The sequence below is a fragment of the Podarcis filfolensis genome, assembly GCF_964270895.1.
Source record: "Podarcis filfolensis genome assembly, chromosome: 6".
NCBI classification, from domain to species: Eukaryota; Metazoa; Chordata; class Lepidosauria; order Squamata; family Lacertidae; genus Podarcis; species Podarcis filfolensis.
Window position 1 is genome coordinate 25,638,321 of NC_139609.1, and position 17,345 is coordinate 25,655,665.

At 43.0% G+C, this 17,345-nt stretch overlaps 1 protein-coding gene and 1 long non-coding RNA gene across 8 annotated transcripts in view; both read left to right on the forward strand.

The window, feature by feature from the left end:
• LOC310765614 overlaps positions 1 to 17,345 on the forward strand; it is a 109,976-nt gene that overhangs the window by 16,761 nt on the left and 75,870 nt on the right. The gene's annotated exons all lie outside the window — the stretch shown is intronic.
• PTBP2 (polypyrimidine tract binding protein 2) overlaps positions 10,164 to 17,345 on the forward strand; it is a 51,940-nt gene continuing 44,758 nt past the window's right edge. For 3 of the 7 annotated variants that reach the window (XM_083620704.1, XM_083620706.1, XM_083620707.1), the window contains exons 1-2: positions 10,173 to 10,356; positions 12,932 to 12,962. In XM_083620704.1, the coding sequence (XP_083476830.1) occupies positions 10,349 to 10,356; positions 12,932 to 12,962 (39 nt within the window). In that variant the 5' untranslated portion in view covers positions 10,173 to 10,348. Of the gene's footprint in view, positions 10,357 to 12,931; positions 12,963 to 17,345 lie in introns of all 7 variants that reach the window. The other 4 variants (XM_083620709.1, XM_083620710.1, XM_083620705.1 and 1 more) reach the window with 3 other exon arrangements.

Consider the following 17,345-nt stretch of genomic DNA (forward strand, 5'->3'; position numbering starts at 1 on the left):
CTTGGGACAACGCCATTATCAAAGAGGCTGGGTTCTATAGCCTGTCTCTGTAAAGATTGAAATAAAAAAGGACTGTAGGAAACTTTCCCTTGTCTTTATACTTTCCTGGGCAACCAGCCAGGAGCCGTTGACAACATCCTGACAGTCATGGAGAGCAACCTAGGATATAGGATTTTATCCTCATGGTGGACCAAGCATATATACCAAACTCTCCTCTGCTAGCTGCCAGGAACCATTGCAAGAGTGTAGGGACTGTCTAAAATCCTGGAAGGCTCTCATTGGCTCTCCTCCTAAGTTCTGAACATGCCCCTTCCCTTGGAAGATTTGTAAGTCACCCCTGAGAGGCTGCATGACCCCAATCAAGCATGACTGGTTTGCTGGATCAGACCAAATATCCATTTAGACTAGGGGTGAAGCCCCTATGATGCTCCAGATATTCCTGGACTACAAATTCCATCACTCCTGACCATTGGCTATACTGATGGTGCTGATGGGAAGTGGGAGTCCAGTGGTATCTGGAGGGCCAGAGGTTCCCCAACCCTGACCTAGGCTGGCACCTTGTTGGCATCCAGGTGCTTCAGATCATTAAGTCCAACAACTCAACCATATTTGTCCCTAGCACCTGGTAATTCAAGGCATAAGTTTTGCAGGTGTAGTTTAGGGATCCGAACAGTTTAGAAGTGCAGCAGCGGAAAAACAGAATTATGCTGGTCATTTCAGAGTCCCCGTCCTAACCTCCTTAAAATGATGTATGTGAGGTATTTTGGGCACGTGAGGAAAGTGTGCCTCGGAAATAATTAAAGAAGACGGGACCGTTGAAATATTTTATTAAAAGTCCTTGGAATGTTAGAGCAGTGCATTCATTCCTCTGCCCAATTCCATTGCTATTGTGGAATTCATTCTATTAGCTGGAATATATTGTTCAATCTAGTGGAGCTCGGATGGTACAAATGCATTTGGGATGGCAGCCAATGTTTCCCAGCCTAAACATGTTGCTTATCTACTAGGCAATCGTTTGGCTCTGTTGATTACAAACCTTTTAAAATCTCAATCTTCTCCTGCAAGGGGAAAACAGAAGCAAAGGCTGCCTTTTCTAGGCTGACAATGCTGTCATTTCCTCCATGAGGAATGTTGAATAGTAAGAACTTTGAGATTCCCTCCCCCCCCCAGCTTTGAAAGTTTGTACATCACTGAAGGGATTTCACCTTCAAAGATCCTCATTCCAGAGGGAATCCCCTTTTGAGGATTTTCACTCTGCAGAGGAAACAGTCTCATTGCCTTTGATTATTTCCTTCTTCAGACACAGTCACATTGCTTGGGTATCCTCTTTGAAGTTGAGTTTCTTCTCTCTCTCTCTCTCTCTTTTTACACCTTAAAGGATTTCCCCTTTGAATACGTTCACATTGCTGAGAGGTGATCGTTCCTTCACTGACATTGATCGTCTTTGATGATTTGCAGAACGTGGAAGAGATTCTAAAAACCAGCATTGTGATAATAATTGCACTGTGGTTAAATGGGAGTGCTGTGGGCTTAGCCACTATTCATACTGAGAAGGATAACAGTGACACTTTAAAATATAGCCCTCTTTGTCCGAATTTGGTTATAACTCATTAGCATGGCACGTCCTTTTCACATATGGGACACCATCTCCAGAAATTACAATTAGGAGCTGCCTGAGAACAGGCCAGATAATATTAGCTATTACATTTTTATTCCGCTCTTATGCCAAGAAAGCAAGGTGTCATACAAGTCATCATCCCATTTTAACTTTGCAGCAGGCAGAGGCAGAATGTTCCAAAACAGAGGCTGTGTTCACAGATCTCAGCAAACCAGGGTTTCTGGGTTATTGTGGTCAGAATCTGTAAGTCAACAGTGAATTGTGTTTAAGGCCAGCTAGTGTTTGTGGCTTGCTGAGAAAGAAGCCATGATCTCAGATTCAGATGGAGTAGGGAGCCAAAACTTCTGGGTTTGTTATCACAGTTACACCAGGGAAGTATGAGCTGCTTGTTCACAGTAAATCACGATAAGCCCAAAAAATCTGGCTTATTGTTGCATGCAGATGCATCCGCTGTGACTTTCCCAAGGTTAAGGCATTTGAACCAAGGTGTTTCTTCTTTCCATGACACAACACTGGCTCTAATGATGGGTGAACACACGTTGATCTGATGTGGAATGCCTGCAGCTTATATGAATTATTTTCCAAAAACACTTTTAAACATCACTTTATTCTACATGCGGAGAGTCATCCTCATTTGCATGTAGCACTAAGCCAAAACATGGCTTTGAACATTGTACCAGCTCCCAGGGCAGAGACTGTACCTGCTTTGATCCTCTCTGGTCCTTTTAGTTTGGTGCTGTGCACCAGCTAAGTTGGAGTTTGGCTTTGCATGTCATCCAAATGTTGGGTTGTGGTTAAATTCTCTCCTCTTTAACGATGATTGGTAGAAGAAACTATGGTTACAGATCTAGGTTGAAGAGGTGAGAGCTTAACCACAGTCCCATGTTCAGATAACATTTGAAGGCAAACCATGGCTTAGTTACTGCATTGCCCTAAACTCAAAGGTGCAGCGACAAATCTCTTCTCTAGGAGCCAAAACATGTGTGTGCTCATCACCACCATCATCACTCCACCTTTTTCCCTGACAGGGATCCAAGGCAACTTACAGATAAAATAAGAACAGCTAAAGGCAAGACAGCTAAAGAACAAACATTAAAAAAATAAAATAGACATTAATTGAAATAAAAGAGTGTGTGTGTGTGTGTGTGTGAGAGAGAGAGAGAGAGAGAGAGAGAGAGAGATCTATTAAAAACATACAGATAATTCCAATAAAAACAGCATGACACTTTCATTAAAAACAATCAGTTTCCAAAAGCCTGTTGCTGTAAGAAAGGCTTCACCTATTGGCAGAAGGACAATAAAGAGAGAGCCAGTCTATTTAGGGAGGGAGTTCCAAAGTTGTCTGGGAGCAGCCACCAAGAAGGCCCTCTTCCGCATCCCTACCAAGTGTGCCGGTGAGGAGGGTTGGACCGAGAGAAGGGCATCTCCCATTCCAACAAGGGTGACTCTCTTTGTGGATGGCATTGTATTATTAGATACATTGCTGATATGGTGTAAAGCTAGGGGTGGGGGGCATGGCCAGTCAGGTGGGTGTGTGTGAGTGAGAGAGAGAGAGGTTAGCCATTCCTGTAGCTGTTATAGCCCGCAAACATTTTATATAGGGAAATCACAGGCTCATAGACAGAACTTCCTTTCCTTGGTCACTAAAATGGAAGATGCATCTCTACAAAGACAAAGGGTTTGTATTTGTGGTATCCCCTCTACTGAGGTTCAATAGGGGAAGTACAATCAAGCAGCTTCATAGTATCCTTGTAATTTGGATTGGAGGTGATCCTCCATTCAGCCTACATGGTCCAGTCAACTCATACTGTATGCCATGGCAGTTTTCTATCCTGGCGATGTAACACAGAAGGCTGACCAAAGGGAACAGTTGGGTCTTATTGATAGCATTTTTGGAACTCTGCTGGCTTGCTAGCCACTTCAGATGGTAGGAAGGCTGGAGTCTGGGAATTCTCCAAAATAGTTGTTTTTCTCTGAAAGCTTCTGCCATTTCCCCAGGGGCGCTGCAAACGGAGCCAGCATTTGTACATGGGCTTTGAGATCTCCAGATGAAATGGATTCCTCAATTGTTTGGCTTCGGAACAGTCACAAAGCATCCCACCACTGGCTCCTTCTTTAAGAGAGTGGGGGGGGTTGTGCTCAGTGGCATTCTGTCCAGCCATCTGCTTCTCTGAGAACACCTCTGAGAATTTTGGTCGTGAACAAAAGTAACACAGACATATAGGCTGTCACCGAGAGCTTTTTATGTGTGAGACAAAGAAAAACCAATCTAGGGGACTGAGAAATGAGAATTTTGAATTTAAGCATCTGTACTGGGAAGGGAAGGCAGAAAACAATGTCCTGGGGCTCCTTTCACACTGCAGAGGATTGGATTGTTTCCCAGTTCTATTTTTTTAAATAATAATATTTGAAACCAGTGGGAAGGAAATAGCCCTTGATGGCAAGGGAATGGATGTCTTCACCCACCCTCCAGAAGCCTGAGAAGATGGAAGGTGAACAGTTAAATGTTACATGCTTTGACCTGTAGATAGACAAGGGCAGGTGGCCTATTGTCCCAGAGAATGGCTTGTTTTTATTTCAGGGAAATAAACCATAACCTGCTAAGAAAGAAAATGCCAGAGGATAGCCTATAGGACTTGTTTTGACATTTCAGATCCCTTGCACTAACAAGAGAGCTTCTGATCTGAACGTTGAAAGAAGAAGACCTTTATGGAGGCTTTCACCTGTAACGTCTCCTTTAAGCAGCAGCACAGCTGGGTCCAGTAAGGCAAGTCAAAACCAAAGCTGACTTTTGGAAATGGTTAATTTACAGCATGGGTAGGCAAACTAAGGCCCAGGGGTTGGATCCGGCCCAATCACCTTCTAAATCCGGCCCGTGGATGGTCTGGGAATCAGCGTGTTTTTACATGAGTAGAATGTGTCCTTTTATTTAAAATGCATCTCTGGGTTATTTGCGGGGCCTGCCTGGTGTTTTTACATGAGTAGAATGCGTGCTTTTATTTAAACTGCATCTCTGGGTTATTTGTGGGGCATAGGAATTCATTATTTTATTTTTCAAAATATAGTCTGGCCCCCACAAGGTCTGAGGGACAGTGGACAGGACCCCTGCTGAAAAAGTTTGCTGACCCCTGATTTACCGGGCCACCAAATCATATAAATAAAAAAGGCCTGTTTAATGGAGCAAACCATCTAGCTTGTCAATTGTGCAAATTGACTACTGGGACAAAACTGATAAAACCCCTACTTGGGTTGAGATGAGGAGTACTGAGCAATGAGGTTTAAAGGAGAGATTGATGAACACACACTTCCAGAAATTCTTACTCCATATGTTTTCTGGGTTGTAGCTTAATGGTTGTTCAGTCTTAGCAATGTGATGTGCATTAACTCCTTAAATGCAGGCCAATAATCATCATTGATCTTCACATCCAACTCCTTTATTCAGAGACTGCATGTTTCATATGGGTCTCGAACCATCAAGTGAAGGAATGTAGAATTTACCATAGTTTGAAAGGCACATTTTAATTTCTATAAATTATTTACTAAAGTAGGACATATGTGCATACTTTACAAATGGCATGAGAGAAAATACTTGCATGTGGTTGTGAATATTCCTGGAGGAGGTGGGTCATGGTTTCCTTAAGAGTTCCCTTTTCTTTACCATGTCCAATACTTAGCTTCTACCCATTCCATTTTCCACTGCGGATATGACATGAATTTATTCTCCGGTAAGCTCAGTATCTTGCAGCAGACTTATCTGTGCACAACCCTTTCCTGTACTCACAACGTGTCAGCTTTGCGTACAAGATCTTTAGGTATATAGCGGAGCTGAAAAGGTCCCCCTCTCCTGGTATGCAAGCTCTGGGAGTTTGTGGGGAGATAAGCTAGAGGCAAAGAAATTCAGTAGGTTTCACACGGAACACGCAGCATCCCATCAGTATTTCATCCCTGTCTCTGGTATTGAGCAAAGAGAACAGACTGAGTTTACTTTTTATCTGCACCTTTGAATTGGACTGTCTTCTCTTTCCATACCACATCCAGAATGACAGAAGCAGAAAATTGTACCAGGGAACTGGCAAAGTCTGAAGATATGTAGTATTTTTATATCACTTACGACATGTGGTTGTCTATAGAGGGCTGAAGAGTCCTTTCCTCTTGGATGAAGAAAAAGGAAAGTGTGAGTGTTTCAGAAAATCAAATATTTCTAGTAGGTGACATCCATTTTGTAGCTGTTAACATGAAAGATCCCATTAGACCTCATCTAATTTGAACATGTTTAAACCAGCACATTTAACTCAACTTTGCTAATGACTCTGTCTTTAATGTGTTTCCCTGAACCTGAACAAATTACGTGATACATTTAAAATGCAAATATGCCCACTTAAGAATTAGGGCTATGATCCACAAATCACTAACTTTCTAAAAGCCCAGTTCTAACCACATTTATACAAAAGTCCCACTGTGTTTACTCCTGGGTAAGTTTGCAAGTGATTGTAGCCTAATCATCTTTATTGTGGTCAGTGAGAGGCAGTGTGGTGTAGTGGTGTAGTGGTTAAGAGCGGTAGTCTCGTAATCTGGAGAACTGGGTTCGCGTCTCCGCTCCTCCACATGCAGCTGCTGGGTGACCTTGGGCCAGTCACACTTCTTTGAAGTCTCTCAGCCCCACTCACCTCACAGAGTGTTTGTTGTGGGGGAGGAAGGGAAAGGAGAATGTTAGCCGCTTTGAGACTCCTGAAGGGGAGTGAAAGGCGGGATATCAAATTCAAACTCCTCTTCTTCTTCTTCTTCTTCTTCTTCTTCTTCTTCTTCTTCTTCTTCTTCTTCTTCAGTGGGGCTACTCCAGAGTAAGTGATATGAAATTCCAAACTGTGGCAGGCTGATCTTATGCATGCATGTTTAGATTAATTTTATTATGCTCAATGGAGCTTACTAACAAATGTGTGTGCAGGATCACACTATTATGGTATACTGTGAAAAAGCAAGCAAAACTTTCAAAATCTTTGTGGACCCTACAGATACTCATACTTTTAGTTATCCCACTTCTTTACAATGTTCTAGATATTTACTCTGTTTCTTACATACCTTGATGTTGGCTGAGATACAGACTACATTGTGTAAAATCTGTTATTGTTTCAGATAATATGTTATGAAATACTATAGAGTTTCTGCTTGTGCTTAGGATAGCTTTTAATGCATAAATGGACTATGATCCACAATCCAGTTAGACCACAGTATTTTGTAAGGCACATTATATGTGTAGACTGGGCTAAACATGACAAGTTGCAATTATATCGTGCATAATGGCACAACTACTTTCACTGTCATCAGGAGGACATCATATGATCATATACACCTACGACATAAAAACAAATTATATTCCATCTTTATCACCACACAACCTGTTGCATGGAGGCAAAGTGCTGTCCTCGCATTATGGAGGGTGGTGCCCTCCACATGGTGGACACTCGTCATCTCTATTGTCCATACTGGTTGAGACTGGTGGGAACTGCTGAGACTGGTGGGAACTGCAATCCAATGACTTCTGTAGAGCACCTCATAGGCAACTCCTGTATTATGGGGTGATTATATCTTCTGAAGCTTTCTTCTCCAAAGACCGCCTCACTTTACGATTTACACTTGGTTATGGACAGTGCTTTGTTTCCAAAACAAAAGATACTCTGGGCGATTACCCTGAGCGCAAATTTTCTTCACGGCCAGGTGGTCCTTGAGGTATGCTGGACCTGATTTGTTAAGGCCTTGTAAATGAATACAATAACCTTGAAACTTAGAGCTTACAACTTCTGAAGGAGATGCACTTATCCCTTCCACTGTTAGTACACATCAAGGAACTATGGTTGTGATTTGCTGATAGGAGCGATGTGTGACTGTACAGACTCAAAGCTGATTCAAGTGGGAGAGGAGGCTGTTAAGGAATGAGTTAATTTTCCGTAAGTTAGTGCAAAAGATTTCCCCCCCAGGATGCAGCTGCAGAGCACTCCTGACTGTCTTATCCCTGTTGTTGTGCTGACTGGCCTGTATCATAAGCTCCAATTACAGCATTCTGGTTGTGGAGAGTAGTGGGAACATGTGGAGGAGGATTGTTGGAGAACTGGGAAGACTGAAGTTGTAGGACTTTGGCAACTATGGACTTGCTGGGAACTTTAAGCAAGGACTCTGATAGCTGAAAACCCTCTCTGGGCTCAGAGACAGAAGCATCTTGCAGCAACTGTATATAGAATGTGTATGGTGTGTTTCATGTTTACTGAGTAAAACTCTGCTACACTTTGTCTGCTGTGGGAAGTTTAATCGCTTTGCTGAACTCCTGACTGCTCAGTCACCCAGCAGGTTATTGGGAACAAACATCCAACAGAGACATTGTGCATATATTCTTGTATCCTTGGAAATTTGCAGGTGTTCACATTTCACAGAGCCCAGAGATTCTGAATATTTCTTTGCTCATTTCTTATTTAGTCATCTAACAGAGAACTGAAGACTCCAAAGGCTAGAGGAAAGCTGTTTTGAAACGAGCGAACAGTGAAACAAGTTTTTTGAACTGTGTTCTATTTCCAAGGATATGTTTTGAGGGGCTGTCCTTATTTTGGAACCTCTGTTGGAATGCTACCAGACTTTGTTGGCCTTGTTGACATGCTTGAGTTTCTGATGAGATTAAGGCTGCATTTGGATTTTGAGTTTATTGTGTTAGTTTTACTTGTTATAATGCAAGTGTTTCTGTCCCAATTTCTAATGTTTCTTTTACACTGTATTACCTGCTGTGTTATGGAACTGTGGATTTTTGATCAATATTATTTCCATGCTGCCCTAGATTTCATTCACACCAGTAGACATGGTGTGACACAAAAAACAAACAACCTTGGATGTGTTGCTGTTCCCCAACCCATTCCGGGCATGCATATTTCTGTTCCCTTGTGATTCACTATGCAGTATGCCCAATTTCTTTGTTGCGGGAGCAAAACTCATGTAATGTTATGGGTTTCCAGGGCTGCAAATGGACTCCCCCCTGCCCGCCCCTGTAAACAATATGGGAATTAGCACTAAACTTCCACTCAGGTTCTAGCTGTGGATTTTATGTTGTGCGGGAGATCAAATAAAATGTGGAAACAAAGAGATAAGGAAATGTCAGAAAGCTGAATATAGTGCACTCTGAACACAGGCATAGTAACCATGTGACCCCCCAAGATATTTGTGCTGACCGTGGGGGTAGCAAGAAGGGTTTAAAAATACGTAACCAGAGGATGAGACACACACATATATGTCAAGTACACTGAAGGCCTGCCTGCTTGAATATTATTATTGGGAGTGAGAGAAAGGTAATTAGTTAATTAATTATATTTGTATGGGCTGTGGATTTACTTTTTTTGCCTTTCTGGTCCACCCTGTTTTGTTAATATACAAAGGAATATATATTTATAATAAAAAGGCTGAAGCTAAGGAAGAACGACCCCTGTTCTTATTTGTCAAAGCAAGGTGCTGCCACGGAGCCAGCCTGTTTGAGGGACGTTCTTGTCCCTGGGAAATTTGAGGCTTGCGGCATCACTACTGCTTTCCATGTTTTATCACTCAAGTAGGAAGTCTTTGATATCTGGCACATGCAGTCTTGAAGTTGCATTCCTGTGTTATGGGGACTAACAGATGTGCAACGTAAATGGACCCTGTGAGCCCTGATGGTTGCAAAGATATTTATGCAGCAAGGCTGAAAGGAAAAATACCCAACATCATCTGCTCAGTGCTCTGAATTTCTCCTTGCCCTTTCTACACCAATCTCATCTGGATACCTGTTCAGAAATATGGGCTGCCTATATTAATTTATACGTTTAAATCAGGACCAAAGGAGTATTTTTTTATTGTTCATGTCAGCTGATGATGTTCCTGGCTTTTGTTTTACTGCTATATTTCCAAAAACAAAATTTAAGTGAAAATGGGGACGTCGCGTGCACAGTCTCAACCTGTAACTTCGGTGGTAATCTTGCCACCCATTCCTTTTTAATAATAATAATAATAATAATAATTTCCCATTCCTAACTTGTCTTTCTGGAAGTAAACCCCACTAATGTCAATTCTGTATCTATTCACACACTGAGGCAAAATCAACAGAAAAGTTAGGGAAAAATTAGTTCTTGAAGTAGGCAAAAGGGGGGGGGAAGGCCCAGTGTATTTCCCTCAGGTCAAAGTCAGACAATTTATGGAGTCTGTCCCCGTGCAAATAATCATTTTTAACAAAGAAATGCATATCAATATGCACAGATATGAAACTCCAGGGTGCAGGGATCCTAAATAATTTCCTTCGGAAATTGTGCCTCAACCCCCCCCCCCAGGTTTCCCTCCCCCTTTTTAACTCGTGCTTCAAAGCCCAATATAGGGAAAGAAAGACAAATCCCGCTCTTTTTCTTTTTGTGTGTGTGCGCGCGTCCCATTTCTCTCGCCATCTCCCCCCACCCCACTCCGTTTGCCTTCTGAGGGCAAGAAATATGCATCTACAAAAGCCCTCAGCCGCGCGGACTGCGCATGCCCGAGGCCTCTCGCGCATGCCCACTGAGAACAAAGGAGTTCCGCGGGTCTGATGGGGAGAGCGGAGCCTGCTAGATAGAGCGCTCGGCAACCTTCGGCGGTTTCCGTTGGGGCCCGGCCGCCATTTTCTCGCTCCCCTCGCTCTCTCGCTGCTCGCTACCTGCGCGGCTCCCTGCCCTGGTCGCCAGCGCTTTGTCCTGTTCGGCGATGGACGGGTGAGTGAGGGAAGGAGTGAGGGACGGACGCCGCCACTGCCGCCGCCACCGGGAGAAAGAGAGGGAGGAGAGAGTTGCCGCCGCCGCCGCCGCCTCTCCCGCCTCCCTTCTCCCCCTTTTCCGAGGGGGGCAGGCAGCGCATCCCTTATGTGTCAGGGGCGCTTCCCGAGCTCCTTCCTTCCCGCCTGCCGGGCTCGGGGCGTGAGGAAAGCCTCGGGGTCCCGGGAGGAGGGGAGAAGAGGGGCGTGTGTGGGTGTTTTCCTCTCCCCGGGGGGAGGCGCCTGGCCAGGCGGCTGTCACTGCCCCGGGTGAGGGGCGGTGGTTGGGGGGCCGGTCTTGCCTTTTGACAGAGGCCTGGGCCTCTGGAATGAGGCAACCCCGCTGGGATGCTGGGCTAGACAAGGCCCCTGTGGGGAGAGGCCCCCCTTCTTTCCCCTGTCACCTCCCCGCGACCCGTGGCATCCCCGCGTTCACACGTTACTGGCCCCTTTCCCCGTGGGGAACGCCCTTTTCTTCCCTTCCCTTGTCTCCTCCCTTGTCCCGTCCCTCCCGAGCTCACCCCTCCCCATTGTTTCATTTGGGTTAGGGTGACAGAGGAGCAGCAGCAGCGATGCCCCCCATTTGGGGCAAAGGAAGCAGGAGGAAGGAGGCTCTTTTGTTTCCATTGGGGCCTTGTGTGTGTACATGCCACCTCTTTTCTCCCAACCTCCAAGGTGGGGAAAAAAGATGCCTTTGTGTTTGCTGGAGACAAGGCAGACCAAGCTGAAGGAAAGGAAGGCAGGGATTGCAGGCGTCAGCCATATGGAAACAAGGCAAAGGGCCTTCCTCCATTGGTGGTGAGGAGCTTGGGTGGGCAGCTTGCGGACGTATCACAGGCAAGGCCCTCTTTTTATTGGAAGCTGGGAAGTCCCGCTTTCAGGGCCCTGCTCAGTGACAGCGTAAATAGAGGGCTGATTTTTTTTTTTTTTTACTGCCTTCGCCAGACTTGAATCTGCTTTTGAAATGAAGCTGGCCAGCTCTTGTGTACATGATAAAATGGTTGCACTGGCTTTTGTTATATATATAAAAGAAATAAGATAACGACATGATGGTTGGCGATCGTAACAGGAGCATGACGAGCCCTGCTAAGACTTGGGAAAGTTAGTCAACTTCCGTGGCCCAGGCTTGCATGTAACTCAAAACCAAGCCAGTGGATGGACAGCGGGGGAGATTATTATTCGCACAAGTTGTATACTCTTGAGCAGCTATTTGCTACATCCACATTCAGTGCCGGGTTCTAGTTCTAGGCTTTATGAAGTTTCTTGCCTTGCCTTGCTAAAATCCATTTGCTGAATTGCTTGTGCAACTCTTTGTTGACATTAAGGACATAAGAAGAGTCCTGTTAGATTAGGCCAAAGGCCTATCTAGTCCAGCATCCTTTTCTCACATTGGCCAACCAGATGCCTGCAACATGAGGGCAGTACTTCTATTTCACTCTTGTTCCCCAGCAACTATTATTCAGAGGTGTGCTGCCTCAAATTCTGGCGGTAGCATATACCGTCATACCTTGGGCTGAAGTAGCTTCGGGATGAATATTTTCGGGTTGCGCTCTGTGGCGACCCGGAAGTAACGGAGCGCGTTATTCCCGGGTTTCGCCACTTGCGCAGGCGCTCAAAATGACCACGCTCATGCATGGAAGCAGCGAATCGCAACCCGCAGACACGGGTTGCGTTCGCTTTAGGATGCGAACGCGGCTCCAGAGCAGATCCCGTTCGCATCCAGAGGTACCACTGTAGTCATTATGTAGCCATGATAGCCTTTCCCCCCCATTAACTTTTCTAATACCTTTCTGAAGTAATCATCACATTTCATAGTAGCATAGTGTTAACTATGTACTGTGTAAAGAAGTACAGTGGTACCTTGGTTCTCGAACGACTTAGTTGTCGAATAAATCGGCTCCCGAACACTGCAAACCCAGAAGTAAGTAACCCGGTTTGCGGACATTTTTCGGAAGCCGAATGTCTGGTGCAGCTTCCAGTTGAGTGCAGGAAGCTCCTGCAGCCAATCAGAAGCCACACCTTGGTTTTCGAACGGTTTCGGGAGTCGAATGGACTCCTGGAACGAATTAAGTTCGAGAACCAAGGTACCACTGTACTTCCTTTTGTTTATCCTGATTTCCCCACCATTCAGCTTCAGTGACTCCAGACTCTAGTTTTGAGACATGGAAAATAACTTCCTCTACATCTAGTTTTATAAGCCTGGTCTGTTGGGCTTGATTAGATCTGCCTAGGTCGGATTTGCTCTCTTGTATGTGGTTTTACAGTTGTAAAGAAAACATGAACAAAAGTTATTCTTTATCTTCTTTGGCTCCCATTCTCACCAATCCAAGTTTGGTTGTATGTGTGGCACCAAGGTAGTTCTTGCCACCTTGTTACTTCAGTATGTCATGAGTAAGTCTAAATTATTACAAGTAAGCATTTTAATGCCAATATATTTAAAATATATTGAATGTTTGGTTTCAAAGAGAATTCCTTTCTTATTAGAAAAGAGAAATAAAAGTGAATTCCCCCTTTTAAAAATTTCTTTTCTTTTTCAGCATTGTCACTGATGTTGCAGTTGGTGTGAAGGTAGGTTATGAATTTAATAAATAATCCCAAATTTGGTATGAAATGTTAATTTGTAATGTTGACTATTTGTCCCAGTCACTTTCGGTCAGAGGTGCCAGAAGCTTTTTCTGCTTCTAGTACACTGTATGTGGATTGAATCCTCAGCCCCACCCACAAAAGAGGGACCAATCTGCAAATAACTTGAGTATGTTAATTTATATTTATAGATACAAATTTAGAAATAATTACTGTAACTTAAATAGAAATTGAATATATTTTGCCATAGTGGGGAAAACTTTAACCATGTCAGGTGACCTTGTAACCCTATGTGAATTTGATTGTTTGGTAAGTATAAGGCCGTGATGGGAAACTTCTTCTTTCTATAAAGGGTCATTGACCCACCCAAAAAAATCATTTTGGGAGCCATACACAAATACAATGACTGACTGATAGAATGTCAACAGATGGAGCTTTTCCCATAATTGTATTCCATCCTAGAAAGGGCTTAACCAGTTGGATTTCTGCCTGCCATGCAGCTTTTAAGAGCACAAGAACACTGCTCTCCTCCAATAACAATCCTAAAGTATCCAAAGAATACACGTTTCATGAGTCCGAAACTGGCTATATTTTTGCAGGTCTTTTGTTCAATTTATCTCAGTCTGGCAGCATTCTGTCCAAGGCCAGGCAGGATATTTCAAATGTGGGTATCAAAAGAGATTTAAGATTTACAGCAACATAGGTTCAATTTCCTGTGCTTGGATAATTCAGTATGTGCAGAGCAATCTGTAAGGGTCGGTGGGGGACATAACTGAAAGTGGATGAACTGCCTCTTTCCATGCCCGGCCACACCTGTGGTCTTTTTTTTCCTTTTCCTTTTTCTGCTAGTTGTGTAATTTGTCCCATGTTCCAGGCGTGTGTCTGGGGAATGGAGGAGATGTGGATCCACAGCCTCTTCTGGAATGCTTTCTTTCTGCACTTTCCAGTGTTCATGCTCTGTCAGAACAGAACTGGCTACGTACCTTTCCCTTACCTTATACTGGAGGCCTAGGAAATCACATCTCCCTCTCCAAGGGCAGACCTCTCTGCCCTCATAGTGAAAAACCTGATGACTCCCTGGGCCCTTTCGTGGGCTGCATTGCAGGATTGGTATAACCCATGCTCTCACAATAACAGTCCACTGCCCTCTCCTTCAGTATATGTGTGTATATACTGGTGATGATATACCCTTTGCAGGGTAATTGTTGTAGGGACTGTGTGACTTAAGTGGAACTAGAATTGGAGAGTTTTTAATATATTTAATGCAGAGTTCATAAAATAGGACTGAAAGGATCTAGATTCTAGCTATATTATGAACATTGCAAAGGTCTAGGATTCTAATCACTGACCCAAAGGTAGCCATAATGTTCTCAGTTTCTAGACCGCAGACTGGAAGTACAGTCATACCTCACGTTATGTCTGCTTCATGTTACGTTCTTTCATGTTGCGACCCGGAAGTACCGGAAAGGGTTACTTCCGGGTTTCGTGGCTCACGCATGTGCAGAAGCGCAAAATGACGTCACCCGCATGCGCAGAAGTGGCAAATTGCAACCCGCATGTACGCAGATGCGCCGCTGCAGGTTGCACTCTTTTCATGTTGCGAACGGGCCTCTGGAACGGATACCGTTCGCAACCAGAGGTACCACTATATGTTGTAGATTGTGCACTCATGTCTCCTTTCTTTTGTGGCTTGCTTTTACTGTGGTATTACATTACATGTGTGATTCTGATATTGCCAAATTGTGGTTTGACATTACATGCATGAGCAGACACCTCCAAGTCACCCTCCTGCTTCCTTTCATGTGTCATGATTTCTTTACTTAATCCTGGGTTCTGTATTCTCCACAAACTGCAGTTTACCATTTAATCCAAACCCAAGCTATGGTTTGAGCAACCAAGGACCAAACCATGGTAATTGGTATTGTGTGCCTTCTTCTACATGGAGTATTAAATGATGTGAGCTAACCTTATGTATGAAATAGTAATTATGTAGCATTAGTGTTAAACCGGGTGGCTCTTGTATGCAAGCTTTGAAGTGGGTTTGCAAACCCTGGTTATGAAGGATTCTGGTTAATGTTAATTATGTATTTGCACCAATGTAACTGTAATGTTACATCATAGCAAAAGCAGGCCATGAAATGGAAAGGGGAATTAACATGGAAGATGGGAACATGTAATCTCAAAGAATTCTCACAGGGATTAAAAACATGCTTGCACTGGACCTGCAGTAAGAATCTTCAAAACTGTCTAATCTGAGAACAGATTATACTAGGAGAACAGGTAGTAATAACCTTGAATTTTGGGGTATTTGAGATCCTGGTTTATTTTGGGTAGTCTTGATTAAAAACACTACTGCTCTGAAACACGGAACCTGTAAAATTGTAAATTCAGATTAACATGGGGTAAAGGCTAGGTGCTTTGTACTTTATACTCATATACCGTACTACATCAGTGCTTGAAAAACAGTGGTGGTAAGAGAAAGAATTAAGCAACAATGTACCTCTGAGCATACATTCAGTCTAGGAATTTGTTTTCAGTATCAGAATTGCTTTTGAAATCCTTTCACATGCAAATCACTCTTATTTTCCCTAGCTTCCTTTGTTCTTAAATATTTGATAGCCAGACACCCTTTAGATCCACTGTAAATTATTCATCTACCAGTGGATCCTGAGACGTCTGCTACCCCATACCTGACTTAGATAAAGCTTGCTATGGTACAGTGCTGTGCTTATAAAATGAATATGCCTTTCTTTTGGGAGCATGTGAACATATTTGGACCAGTAACTGGAGTAGAATCTCTCATAGCTAAGCATATATACTTTGAAAATGGAATTGAATTCTGGGAGCACCCATCTTAAATTCTTCAACACAACTGCCTCTAAGAAGAATATAAACTGTCATTCTTCCAGATGGCATTTTGCCTTTTGCAGAGTTGAACTGACAGTTTTGAGGAGATAGTTTAATTTGTCCAAAGCATCATTGGTGATGTCAGCACAGTTCTGGTCAAAGGACTGTCTGGCTTGCTGCCTTCCTTCTTCAGCAGAATAAGCATGTCATTAACCGCGCCTCTTAACTGGAAATGACTTAAAATAAAGTAATACATATTAACTAATAACTTATAAGAATACAATGGTAGTGGGAAGCAAAACATTTCCTGGCATGCTTTGTAGTTGACCAGCTGACTGACATCAAAAAACCAATTAATTGAATGGAGCTCTGTTGTTAAATGGCTTTTCATAAAGTGAAAATTGGGCAGTGCAGGTTAAAAAATCTGTCTGGCTTTATGGATTCATTGGGCGCACACATCTTTCTGAAATAATCACAGTTTTCTTCCTCAAGGCAAGTCATACAGTTTAATTTGTATGAACTCTTCTAACTAGAGCTATAGACAAAATTTTATAGGCCCTAAATGAGTTGTGCGAATATTCTAGAACATTTCCAAAAGCATGATGTACTTTTTGTGTACCTAACAACCTAATCTTGCTGTTCCTCCTTGGAACATGTTTAAAACGGCTAGAGCTGGATACGAGTCTGGGCAACGAAGTCTTAGAGGAGGGACTGTATGGGCTTGGGGGGAAACTGGCCTTTGTTAGACTGATTTTGGTTTAGGGGTTTCCATCTGGCAACTTATTGGCTATGATGATGATTCCATTTTTTGCCTGCAAAAAGCACAAGAAATTGCTGGTTTACAGTTCTGCTTTACAAAATGTATATTGCCTATTCCAGTTATCAGTATAGGAATTGCTGTTTGAATAATAGCTGATTATAGGTTTTGCTGATTTATGTGGTCCTTGCTATAATGGGACAGGTATATTTGTACAAATATACAGTGCTTCACCATATATTCTATTGCAGTTATTTCTGTTAGTGAAACTAGGCTATTAGTTTTGTAAATCCATATTTGACTTGTAGACTGAATCACTTTTTGTTTGAAACCACCTACGCAGATTTGTTTGGAAATATTTGGAACACACAACCCACTTGATTTTAAAAAAAATATATTTTTGAGGCATGGGAGATAATGACAAGAACTTTATTCCAAGGAAGATCAAAATCTGTACTGTGAAAGTGTATGAAAATATGTTTCAGGTCCAGGTTTCCATTCAAAAAAACAACTTATCTAAATTCTTGGCACTCTATAATCATAGTATCTTTTTTGTTAGGCAATGCAATGTTGTATGTAGCCTACAGAAAGCATTAGGAGGGCAGCTTAAATGAATAAGAATTGATTTACTTACAATTGTCTGTAACGAGATACAACCTATTTTATAAATGATTTTTTTCATATCTATATGATCACTGCCTGTGAGCATTATAGAGCAGGTTAACAAAAAACCATCACTTTTCCTTCCTAGTTAATGGATCCGG